The 20,624-nt window shown below is 44.4% G+C and overlaps 2 protein-coding genes across 15 annotated transcripts in view; one reads left to right on the top strand and one right to left on the bottom strand.

Annotated features, from left to right (window-relative positions):
- Positions 1-572: 572 nt before the first annotated feature.
- SETD6 (SET domain containing 6, protein lysine methyltransferase) lies at positions 573-5,555 on the top strand. 6 transcript variants are annotated; one of them, XM_072636634.1, is made up of 9 exons: positions 573-735; positions 899-985; positions 1,298-1,442; positions 1,527-1,668; positions 2,617-2,811; positions 3,365-3,482; positions 4,450-4,630; positions 4,772-4,914; positions 5,066-5,555. In XM_072636634.1, the coding sequence occupies exons 1-9, from the start codon at positions 709-711 to the stop codon at positions 5,378-5,380; spliced, it is 1,353 nt and encodes a 450-aa protein (XP_072492735.1). In that variant the 5' UTR covers positions 573-708; the 3' UTR covers positions 5,381-5,555. The 6 variants fall into 6 exon arrangements, with proteins under 6 accessions (XP_072492735.1, XP_072492738.1, XP_072492737.1 ...); XM_072636635.1 differs by having other exon boundaries at positions 686-735; positions 1,281-1,442; XM_072636637.1 differs by having other exon boundaries at positions 580-985; positions 1,281-1,442; positions 4,772-4,804.
- A 1,109-nt stretch (positions 5,556-6,664) lies between these two features.
- The window catches only part of CNOT1 (CCR4-NOT transcription complex subunit 1), a 103,879-nt gene continuing 89,919 nt past the window's right edge, over positions 6,665-20,624 (bottom strand). For 5 of the 9 annotated variants that reach the window (XM_072636622.1, XM_072636624.1, XM_072636623.1 and 2 more), the window contains 14 exons: positions 19,522-19,664; positions 18,536-18,644; positions 18,262-18,431; positions 17,652-17,904; positions 15,071-15,319; positions 14,117-14,280; positions 13,750-13,867; positions 11,440-11,541; positions 10,865-11,038; positions 10,432-10,581; positions 9,467-9,647; positions 8,795-8,927; positions 8,245-8,379; positions 6,665-7,789 (listed from right to left, as the gene is read on the bottom strand). In XM_072636622.1, coding sequence (XP_072492723.1) covers positions 7,711-7,789; positions 8,245-8,379; positions 8,795-8,927; positions 9,467-9,647; positions 10,432-10,581; positions 10,865-11,038; positions 11,440-11,541; positions 13,750-13,867; positions 14,117-14,280; positions 15,071-15,319; positions 17,652-17,904; positions 18,262-18,431; positions 18,536-18,644; positions 19,522-19,664 — 2,160 coding nt within the window. In that variant the 3' untranslated portion in view covers positions 6,665-7,710. The remainder of the gene's footprint in view (positions 7,790-8,244; positions 8,380-8,794; positions 8,928-9,466; positions 9,648-10,431; positions 10,582-10,864; positions 11,039-11,439; positions 11,542-13,749; positions 13,868-14,116; positions 14,281-15,070; positions 15,320-17,651; positions 17,905-18,261; positions 18,432-18,535; positions 18,645-19,521; positions 19,665-20,624) is intronic. The other 4 variants (XM_072636627.1, XM_072636629.1, XM_072636628.1 and 1 more) reach the window with 1 other exon arrangement.

Here is a 20,624-nt window from a genome sequence, read left to right as displayed (position 1 = left end):
CTGAGGTCCTCCAGTCCTGGCTGATTCCCCACCACCCGTTTGGGGTTTTCTCCGCAGAGATGCTGGCAGGACTTGTCATTTCCTTCCTCGGTTTATTTTACAGATGAGGAAACTGAGGCAAACAGGTTACGCGACTTGCCCAAGGTCACACTGCCAGAAAGTGCCTGAGGTCGCATTTGAACTCCGGGCCCGTGCTCTTGTTCACAGAGCCACCCCCGGCTGCCTTAACTCCCTTTCTTGGCCAGGATACCGCAGTGGGCTGGTCAGGTCCTTCTCCAGCCCACATTACAGATGGGGAAACCGAGGCACGCGGGTTAAGGGATTGTCTGGGGTCGTCCAAATGCCCACTCTGAGTATCTTCGTATGAATGAAGTAGCTGGATATTCTATGAAACCATATTTTATATATTACAGATACTGCATATTACGTGTAACAGTATTTCATGCACGCGCACACGACCGGAGGGGGGCGCGGCCACGGGGGGTGGGGGATGGGCCACCCACGAGGGCTTCTCGGCCCGCCCCGCCCGGAGCAGGCGCAGACCTTGGCCGGGCGGGGGCGGGGCCGGGGAGGGCCTGGCACCACGAGCGCGCCCGGGACCTCCTTTTTGGCCCTCTCCGGCCCCCGTACCTGGGGGTGGCCCGAGGCCCCTTTAAGACCTGGGGGCCTCGAAAGGAGGAAGCGCGGCGGCCACGCGCAATCAAAACAATGGCGACGGCGGCGAAGCGGCCGAGGGTGAGGAACGGGGCGCTCCGACGCTGGGAGGGGCAGGGAGGGAAAGGGCCCCGCTTCCTCTGGCGCTCGCGGAGCGTCTCCTCCCCCACCTGCGAGGACTCGGGCCGGAGCGGCACGCGCCCGGAGGAACCTGGGAGTTCGAGGCCCGGCGCTTTCTCCTTAGGTGGAAGGAGCCTCCGGAGGCGGAGACAACCCTGTCCCGGCCTTCCTAAGCTGGTGTCGCGCGGTCGGACTGGAGCTGAGTCCCAAGGTGAGCCCGGAAGGGGCGTGTTCCTGGGCGGAGACCGAGTCTCCATTGGTAGCTTAATGAGGGGGTGGGGCCCACGCACGATTGGCCATTGGAAATTGCTGGCGAGGGCGGGAGCTGAGTACCGAGGAAGGCGGGGCCTGTGGACCTCGCGGCTCAGGTCTCCGAGCGAACCATTGGCTGCCGAGGGAGGGGGCGGGCCCCGAACCCGAGTGGCTATTGGGAGCTGTGGGAAGGGGCGGGCCCCGAGTTGGGTTGGAGGGCGAGTGGGGCGGAGCCGATGATGCTCGGGTCCCAGCCCCTGCTGGACTTCAGGTTTCGGTGAGCCGGGAAGGCACCGTGTCCGGCTACGGCATGGTGGCCCTGGAGGACGTGCAGCGCGGGGAGCTGCTCTTCGCGGTGCCGCGGGCTGTGCTCCTGTCCCAAAAAACCACCACCATCCGGGGCCTCCTGGAGAAAGGTAGGGAGCCTGGGGAGAGAGGCTGGGGGGCGGGGCGGGAGCTCCCCAGCGCCCCGGGGTGACCGGGTCCTGGTTGTCGTGCAGAGCACGGGGCCCTGCAGAGCCAGTCGGGCTGGGTGCCCCTTCTCCTGGCGCTCCTCTACGAGTACCTGGCGGAGGACTCCCCCTGGAGATGCTATTTCTCCCTCTGGCCGGACCTGGGCACCCTGCAGCACCCCATGTTCTGGTGAGAGCACCGGTGGGGGAGTGGAGGGGGGCTTCATTCATTCATTCAGCCTTTCCGGAGTCCTCCCAGTGTGAAGAGCCACCCCGCACTGTGGCCAACTTCTGTCTCTTCATCTTTCTCTCCCCCCTCCCCCTTCCCTCTCCTCTTCTCTTTTCCTTTTTTCCCCTCCTCTCACAACTGTATCTTTCTGGCAAAAGTAACTCTTGGTGGGAAGTGACCAAAGAATATTAAAAGTGGAAAAGACCTTGGAGCTCCGGTAATCCAACAGTATTTCATGGAGAATGAGACTGATCCTAGAGGGGAAGGAAGCCCCGCAGGCCCCCACTGCTGCACTTGGGGTGTACTGTTTCTCTGAGGCTTACTCCTCAGTGTTAGACTGTAAGCGCCAAGAGGGTGGCATTCAGTGATCAGTGGCTGTTGTAGTGCTGTGGAGAGCAGCCTGCTCTTAAACACTCCCCCTGATTCTTCATAAAGCAGTGTTGCCCTCATGTTCGGAGGAAGGGACCAAGCCCGTTGTGGCTGGTTGGACACTCTGGAGAAACAAGCCCATGCCCTCTAAGAGATAAGATGCTTTAGAAGTCATCTAGTCATCTCAGTGCTGTTCCTCTATCAATTCTATTAATCTAGAGGAAAACTTCAGTTTAATTATTCACAAGATTCGATAGCAAGAAGCAATAATGGGGAAGGTAAAAACTGGAATTGCAAAGTATGGGTGCTACTAAGTGTCAGAAACCCTTTCCCTCTGTACCATGCTGTAAGTTATATCTCATTTTATTTGTGACCTGGGCTGTGGCAAGTGACTTGCTCTTTCTGGGCCCCAGTTTTCCAATCTGTAAAATAAGGGGGCTTGACTCCATGACCTCCAAAGGCCCTTGGCACTCTGGCATTCTGTACAGCTTGTGGAGGGCCTTGGGCCTGCAGTGTGACCTTGACCCATTCTCCCCTTAGGTCTGAGGAAGAACGAAAACAGCTCCTACAGGGTACTGGTGTGCCTGAAGCTGTGGAAAAGGACCTGGCTAATATCAGCCATGAGTATGGTACCATTGTCCTACCCTTCTTGGAGGCCCATCCTGACATCTTTCCCCTCCAGGCCCGGTCTCTGCAGCTCTACCGCCAACTTGTGGCAATGGTCATGGCCTACAGGTGATCAGCATTCTGGGGAACTCATGCTGAACTCATGCTTCGGATACAGGATTGGGCCCTAGGGGTATCTGGAGAATCCGCCCTTGATAGCCACCCATGTGTATGTAAACTTTGTGAAGTGAATTCTTGTTTTCTTCAGTGTCTAGCACTTAATGTTTGCTGACAGACCTTGGGCTCAGCCTCTAAGCTATGGATTTTTACCTTAGGGTCAACAAACCTGCCCAATGATTTGATAACTGCTTTGATATCACTAATTTCTTCTGTGATCTTATAGATTTTATGCATTTACAAACATGATTCTGAGAAAGGGTCCATAGATTTGAATAAAAAGGTTACAATCTCCTTATCTAGATTGAAGCCAAGAAGTTGACCAGGGCTAGCCTCTCTTCAGAAGGCCATGGTCTTGTGTCTCTTCTGCCCTAGAGGTGTCAATCCTAGTGGGAGGTGATGGCAACAGTAGTTCATCTTCCTGTTCCCCATTAAAAATCTGGAATAGGTGTATGCCTCACCTTCCTTTGTGGCAGCCTTCTCAGCTCTTCTTTCTTTGTGGTAGTTTTCAGGAGCCTGTTGAAGAGGAGGATGAAAAGGAGCCCAGTCCCCCTATGATGGTACCAGCTGCTGATATACTGAACCATGTGGCCAACCACAATGCAAATCTGGAATACTCTCCAGTGAGTGGAGAGTATTTTAGACTTTAAACTAGATAAGCCAACCTAATTACTGCTTTTGTCCCCACTGGTAGTTTAGCTTTGCCTCCCAAATACTTGAGTGAATAGAAGTGACTTGGTATTAGCATATTTAACTCTTAAGCTTGTACACTAATGTATATAATAACTAGCCCTTAGGCTCCAAGTCTGAATTTCTTTCTGTGTAGTAGAGAAGACCCAGGGAATAGAACAGTGCTGAAATGTAGAATCACAAGCACTAGCTTGTCTGCAGGAATAGAAGACTGGGGCACTTGAGACCCATCATAACTTTCCCGGGCCTCATCTTCCTTCCAGCTCTAGGTGTAGGATCCTGTTGACTTGGGATTCCAGCAGGATGCATAACCTGTGTTCTTAGGACTCGGCCTCATTGCTGTTTCTTGCTGTATCTAATTTTATACATGCTGGGGTATCTAGGGAGCACTGTACCTGCAGCTAGCAAGATACAAAGGCATCATATAAATCTGAGCTATGATTTCTGTAGCATCTATCTTAGAAAACGTATTCATGGTGTCCTGTTGTGCCACAGTCACTGTAGTCTTCCTGTTGGGTCATTTCTTGTTCTGCTGTGTTCATTTCTCTTTTATCCAGCTCATATTTTTCTAAAGGCTGAGCAGTTTCTGCAAATAGAACTTTAATTCTAAAACTGTCAAAGTGCCCAGCTGGGAGGGATCTACCTCCTCTCATATTTTATAGAAAGGAAGTGGTTTATCCAAAATCCGACCTAGCAAATAGTACCCACTCTCCAACCCCAATTTTTACCTTTCCCTATTATTCCTTCTTGCTGTCAAATCTTGGAGATGGTTAAATTGAGGTTTTCCTCTAGAATAACAGAATTAATAGAGGAAGAACTGAGCTCTCATCCAGTCTAGTTCCCAGAAGAGGGAGGTGGTGTAACAAGTATGGACCCTCAGCTCCTCTGCTTCTTCTGCAGGAATTTTTAAGAATGGTAGCTACCCAGCCAATCCCCAAAGGTCAAGAAATCTTTAACACCTATGGCCAGATGGCTAACTGGCAATTGGTCCACATGTATGGCTTTGCTGAACCATATCCTGCGAACACAGACGACACAGCTGACATTCAGATGGCAACAGTGCGTGCAGCAGCTCTCCAGGGTGTGTACCCCCTTCTGGGGACAAGGGGGTGAGGCCACAGGGATTCCCATTTCTCAGTTTCTTAATCACTCCCCAGATACAAATACTAAAGGGAAGGAAAGGGATCCGAGAAAATGCTTCCTTTATTTATTCTCTACATAGGAGTCACAACTGAGGCCGAGAGATGCCTGATGTGTGAGCGCTGGGATTTCTTGTGCCAGCTGGAGATGGTGGGTGAGGAGGGGGCATTTGTAATTGGCAGAGAATTGGTGCTTACTGAGGAGGAGCTGTCTGCTACACTCAAGGTGAAACCTACAACTGGTCAAGTTTGCCAACCGAGGGCCTAATCCAATTTTGAATTGGATTTGCCTTCTAGGAATTTTTAGAAATCTGAAAAGCAAGTATAGCTCTTAAGTTGGAAGGAATCCAAATTAACTTTCTATATTCCAATTACAGGTGCTTTGCATGCCAGCCAAGGAATTCAGGGAACTTAAGGAGCAAGATGGCTGGGAGGAAGATGATGGCAAGGAGGACAGCTTAACACTGACAAATAAGACTATCCCCAAACTTAAAGCTTCATGGAAGACACTCCTCCGAAACAGTGCTCTGCTGACCCTGCAGGCTTATGCCACAGACTTAAAAAGTGAACAAGAACTACTTTCCAACAGGGAGGTCAGGGCCAAACTCACCTGGAGGGAAGAGCAGGCCTTGCAGGTGCGCTACGGACAGAAGATGATCTTGCATCAGTTGTTGGAACTGACCAGCTCCTAACCCCTGGCCTAATTCCATGGTCTCCCCTTCCCTCCTCTAATCAGGGAAGCAGATGAGGAAAAATTGCTTCTTGTGTAGTTGTTGGATCTGCTGGATCCAAGTTCCAAAGTCTGGACTTTTACTGTCTGTTTTTTGACTGACTTTGTATTTGTGCTATATAAAATTCCTTAATCCATGTAATGACTCAAATCTTACTTGGGGCAACGAGGAAGCAGAAGTGCTGTGTTTTGTAGCACAGTAGAGAGAACAAGGAGTTACGGGGGATCAGGATCTTCCTACCTACCATTACAGGGTTGGTAACTTACTTTGTGATTGTTAACTGCCTTTAGTGGAAATGCCTGCTTGGAATTCAAGCTTCAGTCAGGGATCGACTTCACCCTCTCAAACCTAATAGCTCCAATCAGAGAATCAGACCTTAGAGGGTCTTCGATCTAGAGCTGGAATGAGTTAGGGCTCATCCAGTCCTTCATTTAGGTCCAGCAAAGTTAAGTGACTTGTCCAAGGTAGTCACATAGGTAGTTAATGGTCAGCAGCAGGAGTTGAATCCAGATCCTCTGAATTTACAGCCAATCCTAATTTTCCTAGATCACTTCTACCTTAATCTCCCAATTCTAGACCATGAAGTAATGAAATATAATCTGATGGCACTTTTTTTTTCCATTAGCAATGATTTGCAGGAATAAACTTTAATTCATAGTTGTCCTACCTAAGGTTTCAACTAGAGTGAAGGACCTCAATGTTTAGATGGTAACATAATCAGCTTAGGAAAATTTTATTTATAGCCTAAGACTAGATTTTCTTTTTTTTTAAACAATGTCCTGCAATGAAATCATCCATACTAAGGCTGTTAAGGTGGGTGAAGATATGTAGACACAATGTTGAGGGCTACTGGACTATCCGGTCATTTCTAGATACCCAAGAGTACAGCAGCATCACCTCCTTCTAAATGAGGCTGAGCATGCCAAGGAGCTTTGCCAGAGTAAAAGCTTTAAAAAAGTTATACGCTAAGATCTCAATATTACATTCTTTTATGAAGACTGTTCATTTCCTCTCTATTCAGTGTCACTATTTGTAGTGACAAATAGTGTGTACAGGGAAATGCTAACTTGGAAATGATTGTTCACTTGAGGTTATTAGTCTTAAAATTTCTCAAATCCAAAATGAAGCCAGGGTCCTATTCTAAATACGTCCTGTGCCTTGTGGCTGGTTCAGGGCAGGGACTGTTTGTTTTTAATCCTTGCCACAAGCACTGACCACTACTGAGAAAGCCACAGTGGACTAGAGTGCATGTCATGACTTTTAATGTATAACTACAGTATGCATATACATACAAGAAGTGGGAGAACTAAAGCCCAGGAACTAGAAAGGCTACAAAATACAACACACGGACCAATACATTTACAAAACATCCAAAATCCTTACAAAATGGGCTGTATTGGTCCTTTGTTCTTTTTACAAACTTAGACTGTGTGGCCGTTGGGGGGGAGGGTTGGAGGGGGGGCAGTTCATAGATTTGTTTCCCTTCCCCTTCCCATCCCCCACAATTTACAAGTGTCAGAAAGGAAGGGGAAAATGCTATAGACCTGGTCTGGTTTCTCTTGATAAAGAGCTGGCCCTGTCCCTTAGGGCCCCAAAGTATGTCTTCTCCAGAAGAACTGGGAAGCTATTCCAACTGTTGTCTTCCCTGTTGTCAGCTTCGGGGGGGGGGGGGGGGGGGGGGGGGGAGAAGAATAAAGAAAAGGAGGGAAAAAAACTGGATCTCAATCCCAAACCCACCCCCCACCCCCCACTCCATAGCACCCCATATTCCAACACATCCACATTTTTAACAACTTAGTGATTTTAAAGGTCCCCTGTCCACATAAAGAAAAAAATAAGTTACATAATATTAAACTGGCTTTTCAATATTCTTTGGGAGTCCGGGAACGTCAGGACAAGGAGATCTGCCCTAGACAAGTGCTTGGCATCAGCAGCTGCCCCTTTATTACAAGCTGAACAGGCGCCAGTTTATCCACCTGCCTTTAACACAATTTGCACAAACCCAAAAAGTCCAGACAAAGGTTTCGGTTCCATGTATTTACACTAGTTCAAAATGATATTCACAGCATCTTCTAAATTTTGGCCAAGAGTCAAAAAAAAAAAAATGTGTTTAAACTTTGGAACGTGCCCACAAAGATGGGAGACTCTTCCCCGAGGCAAGGGCAGATACCCAAGGACCAAGGGGGCTGGAAAGGTCAGGAAGAGCCAAAAGGATTCTTCAGTCAGTTTGTGAAACTTGGTGGCATGGGGCTCTCCAGGCTGGCACGCTTACAATGCAAGAGGCAGCCCATCTAACTGGCACCAGTCCCTTCCATCACTTGCTGAGCCTGCTTCTGTCCCATGCAACACTGTGCAACCGACTGGAACAACCTATAGGAAGGGGGACAAGACGTTAAGAGGAGTTAGGTCCCTGTCTAAAGCACCCAAGGGGAGTTGCCAAGAAGTTTTGGCACATGTTCCCCCCTTAGCCCCAACACAAATGTCTTACAGCCTAAATAAATGTCCCTTTGTACAACAGGATGTGTTAATAGAAATCTCAATCCTGGTTTATTTACATCTCTGAGGTTTGAAAACCTACTTTATGTAACGTTGAGAACTTCCCAATGGGGGCATGAACATCTCCCTACTCCACCCCAAATACCCAAACCCAGTCAAGCCCACTAGAGGATAGGATCCATTCCTGTTCCAGGAGGGGGAAAATACTAAAGACCTGCTCTGGTTTCTCTTGATAAAGAGCTGAACCTGTCCCACAGGGCCCAAAGTGCATCTCCATTCCTGAGTTCTCCCTTTCCAGTTCAAAAAATGATACCACACAAGCAACTCACTTTTCAATTTCTGGGGCACAGTGAACAAACTCGTGATTCCAGAACTTAAATGCCGGATTTTTAATCAGCTCAATGAAGGTAATGAGAAGACCCCAAGGATGTGGCCTATTTACAATCAACCGTTCCAAGAGAACCCTGTAATAGAAGATGGGGGTGGGGGAAATGTAAGAGAACCAAAAGAGAACACATAGATTCATTCCATTTTTCAGTTACCATTTCTACAACTTGGGTCATTTAAGATTTAATTTGCACTTTCACACAGCAGTGGATCAGGGTTGAGGATGAGGGATGATAGTCTACAACAGAGATTGTAAACCTTGTGTTACCGAACTGTCTGGCAGTCTGGTAAAACCTATAGACCTCTCAAAATGAAAGATTTTTAAATAACTGAAAGAAATGCTAAATTTCAGTTAAAAGGTTAGTGAAAGTAACAATGCAATTTTTCTCCCATCCAAGTTTACTGATCCCCTGAAATTTATCAAGGCACCCCCTCCTTGGCTACCCATGGACCCCAAGTTAATCCCAATCTATAGGACTGTATGAGTTTCACCTGGTGATCTGTTCCTGGATAGCTTCAGTGTTGGCCTCTGCAAAAAGGTACAGCATGGTACAACTGAAGTAGTGAGTGTGGCTGTTTGGATACCGCAGCTGATTGGCAATTGCATTCAAGAAGAGGTACCGACCTGGAAGCAACCACAAGACTTAAGACTCTATGTGCTATTTCACTTTATACAAAGCTTTCAAAGAAAATAGCTACAACTTGAATCCATAGGTGGAATCATGGCAAGAAATGAAAAGGGCACTGGACTAGCGAAAGCCTTGATTTGAGCCACAGTTTCACCTTTTACTAGTTATGTGACCACAAGTAGGACAATGTCCTAAGGCCTCAGAGTTTTTCTTTGTAGAACTACGATACCACTAGTTAGACTACCTGTCCTTAGGAAATTGCAAGGAAAGCTCTCAAAAACTTTCTAAGTGTCTGGTCAATGAAGGTGCCAAATAAAAGTCGCCATTCTCCACCTCCCTCCTTCTACGTACTGGGGAGAAATGGAGGCTCAGAAACCTGCAGTTCTGTCACCTTCTACAGTCAACGATGCTTGATTGAAAGAAGAACTTTTCCTTTGGATACCTCCACATTTCCACATTAGAACTGTTTCCTCACAGACACCTGAAGCCCATGTCCATACTAGTCATCAGCGACTATCACCCACCACTGACTTACCTTCCGTGTCTAGGTCCACAGCCAAGTTCTGGAAGATGTCCATGTGCGCCGAGTGAGTGATGGTGCTCATGGACGGCGTGCTGCCTTTGTTGTGGATGTGGGCGATGGCCTGAGTACCGACATAGAGCACCAGTGCGTTTATCAGCTGGATGTTGTAGCGATTTCCAGGTTCATTTGATACCTAGTGAGCAAAACCCGAGTTAAGCCTTCACTAAGTATTCTCATTGGGCTGCTTTACTGCTGAAATTTGTAAACCTCGATTTTTTTGAGGCATACAGAGAGGACACGTGATTCAAGCTCTATCCCTGACCAACAGTCTCTCATTCTCCAAGACTAGCCAATATAGAATTAAAGTGATGATAACATTCCAAATGCTGGCATCAACCCCTCAAAAGGGGGGAGAAGAAGACACAGAAGAAAGGTTCCAGGAAGTAGGAGATGGGAAACAGGAGACAAAAGTCAAGGTATCTCATTAAAGTAAATTAGAATGCCCTCACAAAGCTGGAAGGCAACACTAAAAATAAAGAGTAGCACCTGTGTCTGACTCCAAGTGAACAGAACACACAGCAGGCACAGTATGGTGCCTCCTCCACTCCTACAGGATTAGTTATAAATGCTTTACTAGGCATAATACCCATGTGAATTTCATCTGCCCAACACTGAAAATATATCTAACAGGTCTCTCCAATCAAGGCCAAAAAGGCAACAAACTGTCTCTAGGATCCCACGGGGGCTCCCCACCTCCTGATTAGGTGCAAAGTAAGGATGATCATTTGTTATAGGGACTCTGGGTTCAAATCTGACTGTGATTAGGTGGCCTCTAGGTCCCTTCAAACTTCAGATTTGATGTTTCTGTGAAAGCAATGATTTAAAACCAAGTTGCCATGCAACACAGGAGTGAAGAAATTGAAAAAGCACCAGTCATGGAGTGAACTGAATAAACTGAACAACTGTGCAAATCTAACCTGTAGGTTACTGCGCAAATCAGACAGGAAAGTGACTGGCGATCGCGTTTTAAGATAGGAATCCAAATCCTTTTTGAACTGAGGAGGCATCACTCCAGTGAAATTAGTGAGGATTCGAGGAGCAATGTTGATTTCACTCAACATGTCCACCTGTTGAGGACAAAGGCAGAAAGAGTGAATGCTGTTATCTTAGCTACGAAGAAAAGCCAAGCAGTTCTAAAATGTACCCATTTCAACAATCAAATTCTCAATATCACCGCTGTTGTCCATCGACCCTAAGTACCAAGAGCCTCCCACACCCAGTGCCCCCATAGTGAGAGGGTTCACTGACTTGCAATCCACTTATTCATTGAGCACCTGGCTCCAAATGTGGCAGAGGAGTTAAGAGTGCTTCTTCCCTACTGGTGAACTGCCACCATCATAAACTTGTTACCTTCAGGTTGGGAGTGAATGGGTCTGGTAGCCTCATGTTTCGTGGAAAGGCACTCAGGATCAGATTCCTTAACTGGATGCAATTGGGTGGGATTACATCACAGAATCCATAGTGGTAGTCACAAAGAAATTCTGGGAAATCGTGCAGGAGGACCAGCAGCACTCGTAAAGTACCCTGTAAAATGAGAAAAGGGGTTTGGGGAGAAGAAAAAAATGAAAAAGGTCGTCAGCTTCAGCAACAGGCATGTACAGAGCGACTCAAAAATGTGTGTGTGTATGTACATGTACAGGCATACACACAAAAAGGAGCACTCATATACATGAAATATTCATTCCTATTCCAAGTTTGATTCAGATAAAAGCAGCTTATACTCTCACTTAAAAGAGATGAATCATAATTAAGATGTATTATGTTCACTATCAAACTTGATGACATGTTCATAACACAACTAGAAATCGTTAAACAGAGGTTGCTCTTTCATTTTCATTTTGAAAAATCTCTATTTTTTTGGGTCCCACTGGTTAATCTGAGTCTTTAGAAGATTCAAAAGTATTTGACAAACCAAAGTAAATTACCTTATAGAGGATTTGCATAGGTTTGCTGAGTTCCACATTTCTAAGGAAAGGAGCTAAATACTTGAACAAATCAATCAACAGCTGAGCATACATAGGCCAGCCCTAGGAGACCAGATAAAGAAAAGGAGTGATTAACTATGTGAAGCCTAAACACCCACTATACTAAATAGCTTTATTAGCATTATAAAGGGATTCTAAGGCTACAAAGGGATCACTCCCAAAAAACTAACAAACTATTAGCCTGGGTCCCTAACTTTCCCTACTCTGAAAGAAAAAGGTGGTTCCAACAAGAGTCTTAACAAGTCCCACCTATAATCCATGCTTTTTAAAAAATCTAGCATATAGCTAAAAAAACCTTGGTCAACCAAGTGACTGACCTTAAACTATACTGAAAATACTTCTAAAGAACAAGAGTTAGACTATCTTAAGCAACTTTCCAATCCCAGTCCCATTTCCCCTAAAACTGTACAACCATCTCACCTTCTAACCTCTCAATCTAGGCTGTCAACACCCTTTTCTCTTGCCCAAATTCCAGGAGCCAGCACCTTTAATTTCCCTCACCATTTCACCATGGGCATTCCCTCTTCAAAGACTGCCTTTATTAACATGTCCAGGTCTCCCCCAATCTTGTTTTAAAAACAAACCAGAAACCTGACTTAATCCAATTACCTACCATACTAAACTAACAATATGATTCTATTCTGTTTGTGGCAAAAGTTAGCATGACTTTATTTCCTTTCGTCTAGTGTTTCATTTCTATCTATTTCCTTACCACCCTCACTACCACTCTACATCAAAATTACAAGGCTGATATTCTGAAGCAAATTAATGATTTCAAGTCAAGGTCCTTCATGGTCTAACTATTAATCTCCTAGGCTTGGAGTTCCCTCCTTAGCCTAACAGTTTCTGGAAGACCATCTTGATTTTTCTGTTAGGACTCCCATCTCAGCTCCCTCCCTCACCAGAGGGCCAATTCAGTCATGACTTTTGTTACTATGCACCTTACTCTCAAGTCCAGATAACTACTGACCTCTTAACACAGCATCTGTCAGACTAACTAGGCATTTCCAACTGGATGTCTTACAACCTGAAATGAAACCTACTTTAAACCTGTGATCCTATCAGCATCATCCTAGTCACTCAGGATGCCTCAGCTGGAGTCCAATCTGACTTTTGCCCACTACACTCAGGTAAATGCTTTGGGCTCTCCCTTTAGGCTTCACCCAACAACCTACTCCTCCCAAACCTAACCTATACCTGGATCATCATAATAACCTCTTGACAGTTGCTTCCTACTGCAGCTTCTGACTGTCCTGCCCTAGCCACCCCCAAGGTCTGCCCTCCTCCGTTGCCCCTTAGACACAAAGGACGTGCAGAAGCCTTCCAGTCACATTCTATGCACACTTCTTCCTAACATGCCCTTTTCCCTCTCCTCATCCTACTGAAATGACAGCTGTTCAAACTCACCTCCCATCACCTCTGAAATCTTTAAACCCTACAGAACAAAGGCAGACACAACAAAGGAGTTTCTTGAAGCTCTGCCCATTTCTATATTCTGGAGGAAATTTCTACCATCTCAAAGTCCTGGCCAAAGAGTGTTCTCTGCGGAGTCCCTCAGTTCCAGCGGCCTCACAGCTTCTAACTACCTGGGTGACCTTGGATAAGTCACCTTCCTCCAGGCCTCAGGCTCTTTTACACATAAGAAGGCACTGGATTTCTAACATCTCCTCTAACTCTAAAATTCCTATAGCACCAGATAGAAATTTCATCCTTCATTATGAAGCCAAATTTCTAGGAATTTCAATACCTCATGAGTGATTTAGCATTTGGTCTCTTTCTGCCTTGTACTTAACCAATTCTGTGTCTCTTGAACTAGTTCAATTTTCCAAGAGTGGAGTACCTATCCTATCCTACTACTCTGCATCTACCAAAAAGGCCTTATTAAACAGAGGAGGTACACAATCTTTTGTTCAAAAAAAGTGAAGGCCAGTAACAATAAGATGGAAAGAGCTAAACTTGGAAATAAAAGAACTCTGTTCCAATCTGATAATTGCTATTTGAGGGAATGCAGGTTAATGTCACCACCTTTCTGCCTGCATTTCTTCATCTATAAAACACTACTCCTACATATACGACATAAAATTTAACAGAATAAAATAAAATGAAAACCATTTAATTCTACCTATACCTCTTCAAAGAAAAGTCTGCCAATGGACCCCCAACAAGCTAGCTACGAGAAATCTGCACTAAGGCCTGGCTCCATATGACTGATTACTGTTTTCATCTGTAGGAGACAGACTACAGCCACACCTTCTGCTGTGGTGTGTGAGCCAGCATTCTTGCAATAAATATCCGATGTGAGATCAGTTCAAGCCAGGCATACACAAAGCCTGGAGCTTTAGTAGGCCTCAAGATGTGGAATGTATTGCTAGAAGAAAAAAAAAAAACATTCATTAACATATCTTTGCTACAAGCACAGTGTGTAAAAAGTTCAAACTAAATATTGCAGTGGTACCCCCGAAAGTTATTTGCAGAATACTGGCTAATATAGAAAAGGGGTTTCACCTCTTTGCAAGTTATCAATGACAAACTACTAAGACAAATACTACCAAAAATCATACTAAAGTAGAGACGTAACCAACGCTACCTATTAAATGTCACATGATCAAGCACCTACCAGAAAGCTGTCAGTGTCTGGAAATTAATGGTTTCCAACACATGTTCAGGAGCGTTTAGTTCTAAGAGCAGCATGATGAAAATTCGATGGTAGGGAAGTTGCTGAAACTCATTTTGTCGAACATCGTGATCCTGCAGAAGGACACCCACTACTATACCAAGAACCTAAAAAAGATAAGTGTGTCAGTATGCTATCACAGAACAAATCTCCTACATATACTTTTCCCCTATAGCCAGTTTTTTTAAACATACATTCTTGGAAGTCCCACTTGCACTCCATAAAATTAAACAGCTATATACATATATATAATATATATATATTCCTCACGAACAGCAAACACCTTTCAAACAAATTGATTGTGCCTAAACTCTTCTACAGATGCAAAAAAACTCAAACCAAACACTGGCTCATTGACATTTGACTACCTGGGTTTTCTATACTAGCACTACAACCTATGACACTAAACACAACAGGAGGGATTTTACTTCAGCACGCAGACTTCTACCTGGCTAAACACACCTAACACTGTTTCAGCTAACGAACCTACATTCATTAACTATATAACCAGTACTAATCAGTGGTCAAGAGTCACGCAGGATTCCTAAACTTGGCTTTTGTGAAATAGGAATAAAATCTCCAATAACTATTGAATCCAATAATTTCCGATCTAGAAGGAAAGCTTGAAACCTGAACTTTCAGAAATCAGTTTCCCATTCTAAATGTCTGATTTTTAAGGAACATCTATCTACTTGCTTAAGGGTTTGATTATTACTTGGTAAGACAATAAGTGAAATTATTACAGCTGGGAAATTACTGAGTCCATCAGAAATCATATACTTTCCTTACAGGAACTGTCCCATGACCACAATAACATTCATTAACCAGCCAGATATAAAGAACATTCTCCACAGCAAACAGCACATGTGAACTGACAGAGCAGGAAGGACAGACAACCTTGTTTAGCAAGTTGATCTTGGTGACTGTGTTAGTGGCCTCCCCTGAGTGCTTGACCAGCAGTGCAATGAGCCGCACAAACGCGTCCAGGTTATGGTAACACTTGGCCCGGATCATTGTGGGGTTGGCAGCAGGGTTGTGCTGCTGCTCAGCCTGAGCCCGGTAGCTGATCTCAACACACATCTCAGTGCACAGACGAAAAAACCTTGTTATGAGGTCATCGGTCTTCAGGATTCCTTGCTGGTGCATCTATTATGGGGACAAGAAACAAGACCTAAATACAAGACAACATAGTCTAAAAAGCAGATTTTTATACTGCTTCAACATTTGAAAAGTCTGATGTCTTAATAATTCACAGATGACAATCACAAGCTCTGTTCCTGTCCATAACCTCTCTCCAATAGCTGGGGTGGCCTGTGTTCATTACCTGGAGGCCAGCGTGAGTTTAGCTACAGAGTTTGTCACCATTACTGGGAGCCTCCACAAACTGTCTGGATCTGCCAGAAAGTAAGCCCCACTGACACAGCCTCGGAGAAACCAAGGTCGCCTCTGCACCATGATTCCAGACACTGGAATGACTTCCAATTTTGAAATGCATTTCTTTTTACATAAAAATCCCCACCGTCAGTATCAGATTCCACAAGGGAAAGGTTTTTTCCACCTGGAATAGCAAGTTACCAATTATTCTAGCTACTAGCCCAAACTTAATGGGGCATAGAGAATATAGATATGAGAGAAGAGGGCAAATATGGCATTTTTAGAAGCACAGTTACCTGCCCAACAGGCCATGAAAATTACCAAGAATCAATTTAATAGCTAATTAAATCAGTCCTGTCATCCTGGGAGCATTCTAGAAATTTTAGATTAACAGTATAAACTTCTTAGAGATTATTACTGATTTATCATCAAAATGCCTTAGTTGGCAACTACTTTTAGAAACCCCACAAAGTTTAACTTCAAAATGACTTTAGTAAAAGTAGGAGACACCAATGGAAAGGAGGGTTCATTTTAAAAATTGTATTAATACAGCTGGATACATATTAACAATTAGAAGCACATAATACAAGCCAAAAAAAAAACTCAAACAAGAAAAGGGGCTTGCAAATTATATTGCACAAAGACTTGAGGTGAAGCAGGATCAGGTTAAATTAATTCAACCAATAAAGGAAAACTGTTGCCCCAAGCAATACAGCTACAACAAAGAAAAACTCCAACAGCTGGATTTTGTTTTAAATGCATTTAAAATGGATGTGCAAGAAAACTGAATAAAGGCAGAAGTCAAAGTGCCAAACTACAACTTAACCAAGTAAAATGTAGTGCTTAGTTTTGTCTATGTTTTGTTTGGGGGGTGGGGTGGGAGTGGGTAGAGGAAGTAGATTATTTTGGAAGAAGACACTACTGCTGAAATTAAAGAGAAGGTAAATGAGCAACAACATTCTAATAGTTTAAAATGCAACGTTATCTCTTTGAAAAAGAGGACAGGTCAAAGCAAATATGTGACAGGCACCAAACTCATGAAATGCTATTATAACAAAGGAAATGGATTCGCAGTGCTTCTGTCCACATGGAAAGCCATAAACTCGGCAACAACAGCTTCTCACGGGATCCATTTTACTCATCCCCTGGAGTGAGGGAGATGTTATACATGATCCCTAACTGGGGTTTGAAGAACAAAGTTTACCAAAGCAGTACTGGCATTTAACTTTGCAAAATAAATGGCATTTTTAATATATTAAAAACTTAAGCTACCACATGCCTTATTAGTAATCAACATGTGGCCTCATCTGACCTCTACCTGGCAGTGTGATTCCTTAATTTGGGAAACGGAACAAGAAGCCAAAGAAAGGAAGCTGACAGTTCTATTCCAGAACCCGCAGGGATCTCTCAGAAAAGGGACCCTGCATAAAGAGCTGTTACTGGGCAACATAATTAACATGAAGGCTATGAACACTAACGTGGCAGTTAGGTCCCTTTAAAAAAAAAAAAAAAAAGGTTAGAAGTACCCCATGGGGATAAGCAATATGGAAATTTATGTTACGCTATGGCGATAAACATAACTACATTTCTTTCACTGGTCATTGTCAATCAATCATAAAAGTATTAATAACCTCTGCTAACCCTGCCCTCAGGCAGTGCCCTTATTCTTGACACTTCCAGTTAAGAGTTCCAGTTTAGAACAAATCTGACGCACATGATCAAAAATCACTTCCTAAAACTAATCTGCTTAAATTTAGTGTGGAATAAGCTAGTTAATTTTCATGCTAGTAAATGCACTGCCAGTCTTAGGTATTTTGGTTTTGTTTTCATGAGTATACAGGTTAAGGTTTGCTTTGGAGAATTTTAACTCAGAAAATTAAAATTAGACTGTAACCCCATTAAGTGCCCTATTTTCCTCATGTGCTGCTCAGGGCTGCTAAAGTACACCTGTGGCTAGATTTATTTATTAGTTTCATTAGCCAGCATTTGATTAGTCATAGCCTACCCCTAACAAAATAACAATATTCCTTCACTACACTAGCTTTTTCCTGGCCATCAGTGACATCGGAAGCGCCACACCCCACTTATGCCGAATAAAAAGCACCTTTCTCTCCAAAAGCTCTACCTGTCCAACAAACGCAGAGAAGGCTTTGGTGCTATCTCGGCCAGCTGCTGCAGAGTGGTAGAGGTTCACCCACTCCCGCAGCAGGTATTCTGCCTTCTCCCGGAGGCCTGGGGGGTCGTCATACTCAGAGGCCTGGGAGATGCCCGAATGCATCATGAAGTTGGGGCCCCCATGTGCACGGTCGATCATAGCCTCGTAGTTTGATCGCACCACTTCCATCAGCTGGGGCAACCTGGAGTAAGAAATGCAAAGTGAGGGTTGTATGAGGCATTTCTGATCCCACAAGCATAGCACCCCAAAGACTCCCCAAAGGCAGTGACCATCTCTTTTCTAATACACCATTCATTAACATATTTCCTCCACATTACTGCCTCTCTGTTCTCTGGGTGGTCACACACCGGTGAGACCAGCCCCATCACTTAGGCTCAGTTATGCCACTGAAATCAGGGATCAATGTAAGACACAAAATTTGTCTGGCAGTTAAGGTTCTACTCCTTGAAATATGGATCCTTTGCTTTGAAGCATCCTAAATGTTGTAAATAAATAAAGCAGCATAACAGAAATTAAAAGCAAACTGTGTTGTCCTCACCCTTCTGGGGCATTTCCTCGGGAGTGAGCATTGATCCTCATCAGCGTCTCAATGGTATGAAACAGATCTGCCTCAGTAACATGGGCCACAGTCCTTTCATCCACCAATAGTATCTTCACCAACTGCATAGCAAACGCCACAGCCATGTAGTTCAAACCATTCTCCATTGACTGGTAATAAGGAAACCACAAAATCAGCAGAGGAGCAGTCTGAGAAAGGCTCCCCAAGGGGACAAATTCTCCAATTTAGTTCAGATAAGCCACACCCTCTTTACCTGAGCCAGGTGAAGATCATACTGCTGCATATTAACTAGATGATTGCGAATCAGCAGCTCTACTGCTTCCACGTTATACTTATACTCATCCCGACACTCAATCAGGCACCTAAGAAAGTTATATTTGTTTTTAATGACCTGGGATTAGTTTACTGAATAGTAAACAAGAGGCAAATAGAGGACCTCTTTTAGACCTAAAAGGAAATGTGTTCCAAATACAAGAAACTTGGGGTACCAGTAGCTCAACAATGGCCATTCAGAGTTTTAAGGCAACTGAATCGAACAGGCTCAGCCTATCCTCTGACCCACCACCACACCTCTGCTCATGCTGGTCTCTGTACCACAAACGGCTTCCCTCTGGCAGCACTCTTCACCTGCTGGGCTCCTCTCCACCCTTTAGAGTCCACCTCAAATGCTATCTCCTTAATGATATCTTCAATATTGTGGGGTTTGGGGGCGGAGGGAGAAGACCACAGAATATCTACAAAGCCACAGGCTAATTCACTGATGCTGTGTGTTAGAGTGGCTTCTTTTTCCCCTATGACAGAACAGACATCATAAGCCCCATGACGGAAAGGTGGACTGTGTGCCTCTATTAGCCTTTGTATCTCTCCTCCCACCCCTAGCACCTAACAAAATTCTACCCAAAGTAAGAAAATGAATCTTTGTCCAAAGAATGGCTTTGTATCAAGTCCTGTATACCAGGAGTTCCTGCATAAAATTATTTAACAGGGAATGCTACAGCCAAAGCATTTGCTCATTCTTAAGCAAGCTAAAATGTGCTCCTCATGCAAAAATGTCTATCTTTTCCCTTTCCATAAGAAGCTTAATAAATTGAATGGTTAAACAATTCTCAGCATTTCTCAAAGAGAAGCCAATAATTAATTAGTCTGTACACTATCCCATTTCACCTGCTACCAAAAGGTTATCCAGAGGACACACGAAGGACAAATGCTGTTCCAACTCTTTTGCATCTGGTTACTGACCTTGTGATCTGTTTGTTACACCATGGAGACCCATAGGCACGGCCATCCTGTAATGCTTTCAATACAAGGAGGTGACACTCCCGGTAACGTAGCAGCAGGTCAGCATCTGCACCACTTGTGGCATCTAGCAAGCCCTCTACAGCCTAGAGAACAGGAATAAAATCAGCATGCCACATATACTTACAGCCAAAAACAAAACCTACCCTCAAACCGCAACTTATTCCAAGGGCTTTGTCTATCTGTGAATCACAAGGTTCTCCCTAACTTCCTTTTGCCTGCCTTCTATTTTACCTCTAAATACTGTTTCCACCCTTATCTATTAAACAATATCTGCCTCATATCCTGTGCCTTGAATTTCATGCCCAAACTCACACATCTTTTTCTGGCAAAGGTACCAATATCTTTCCAGTCCCTTGCATTCTTAACTTTAGAATCTTTCTTGATTCCTCACTCCTTCACCTCATATGATTCAAACAGTTGGCAAATCTTGTTTCTTTCATATCATCTCTCCACTCACACAGCTACCACCTTAATTTAAGCCCTCATCAGCACTTCCTTGAATTGTTACAAAAGCCTCATCATGTCTCAAGGCTTTCCCTAGGCCAATCCAACTGAAACACTGCCGCCAAAGTAGTTTCCCTTTTCAAACTCGTCAGTGGTTCCCTCCTACCATGAAGATAAAATCCAAATTCCTCTATTTAGTTTTTAAAGCCCTAATCTATCTGTCCAAATTGGAGAGATACTCTCTCCCCCCTTATTCCCTTGGATCTGATCAAACTAGACTGTTCCTCACACACAACACTCCACATATTTCTCATCTTCTGCACTGGCTGCAAACATGAAATACATTTTTCCTCACCTCCACCCCATAAAAAGTAGCGCTTGAGCTGGGACCTGAAGGAAAAGAGGAATCCTTGTTTGAAACCTCTCCTGAACCCGTGCTACTGCCCTCCTCCCTTCTCTACTCTGAATTCTCTTTATATTCTGCATCCATTTAGAGATGTATTTGTATCCCTGTTAGAATGTAAGCACCTTAATGTACACAGTAGCTGCCTAATAAAAGTCTGCAGATTAATTTCATTCCAGTCAGAAAGCCACCTGTC

This window comes from Notamacropus eugenii, chromosome 1 (genome assembly GCF_028372415.1).
Source record: "Notamacropus eugenii isolate mMacEug1 chromosome 1, mMacEug1.pri_v2, whole genome shotgun sequence".
In the NCBI taxonomy this organism is placed as follows: domain Eukaryota; kingdom Metazoa; phylum Chordata; class Mammalia; order Diprotodontia; family Macropodidae; genus Notamacropus; species Notamacropus eugenii.
The sequence above is the reverse complement of the archived record's forward strand: the minus strand, read 5'-3'. Positions and strand labels throughout refer to the sequence as shown.

Excerpts from the sequence above, each read along its gene's own strand:
- SETD6 (XM_072636632.1), top strand. The coding sequence starts at position 709 with ATGGCGACGGCGGCGAAGCGGCCGAGGGTGAGGAACGGGGCGCTCCGA. Across the intron at positions 1,669-2,616 it reads CTGCAGCACCCCATGTTCTG|GTCTGAGGAAGAACGAAAAC; the intron begins GTGAGAGCACCG and ends TTCTCCCCTTAG. Across the intron at positions 3,483-4,449 it reads CAAATCTGGAATACTCTCCA|GAATTTTTAAGAATGGTAGC; the intron begins GTGAGTGGAGAG and ends CTTCTTCTGCAG.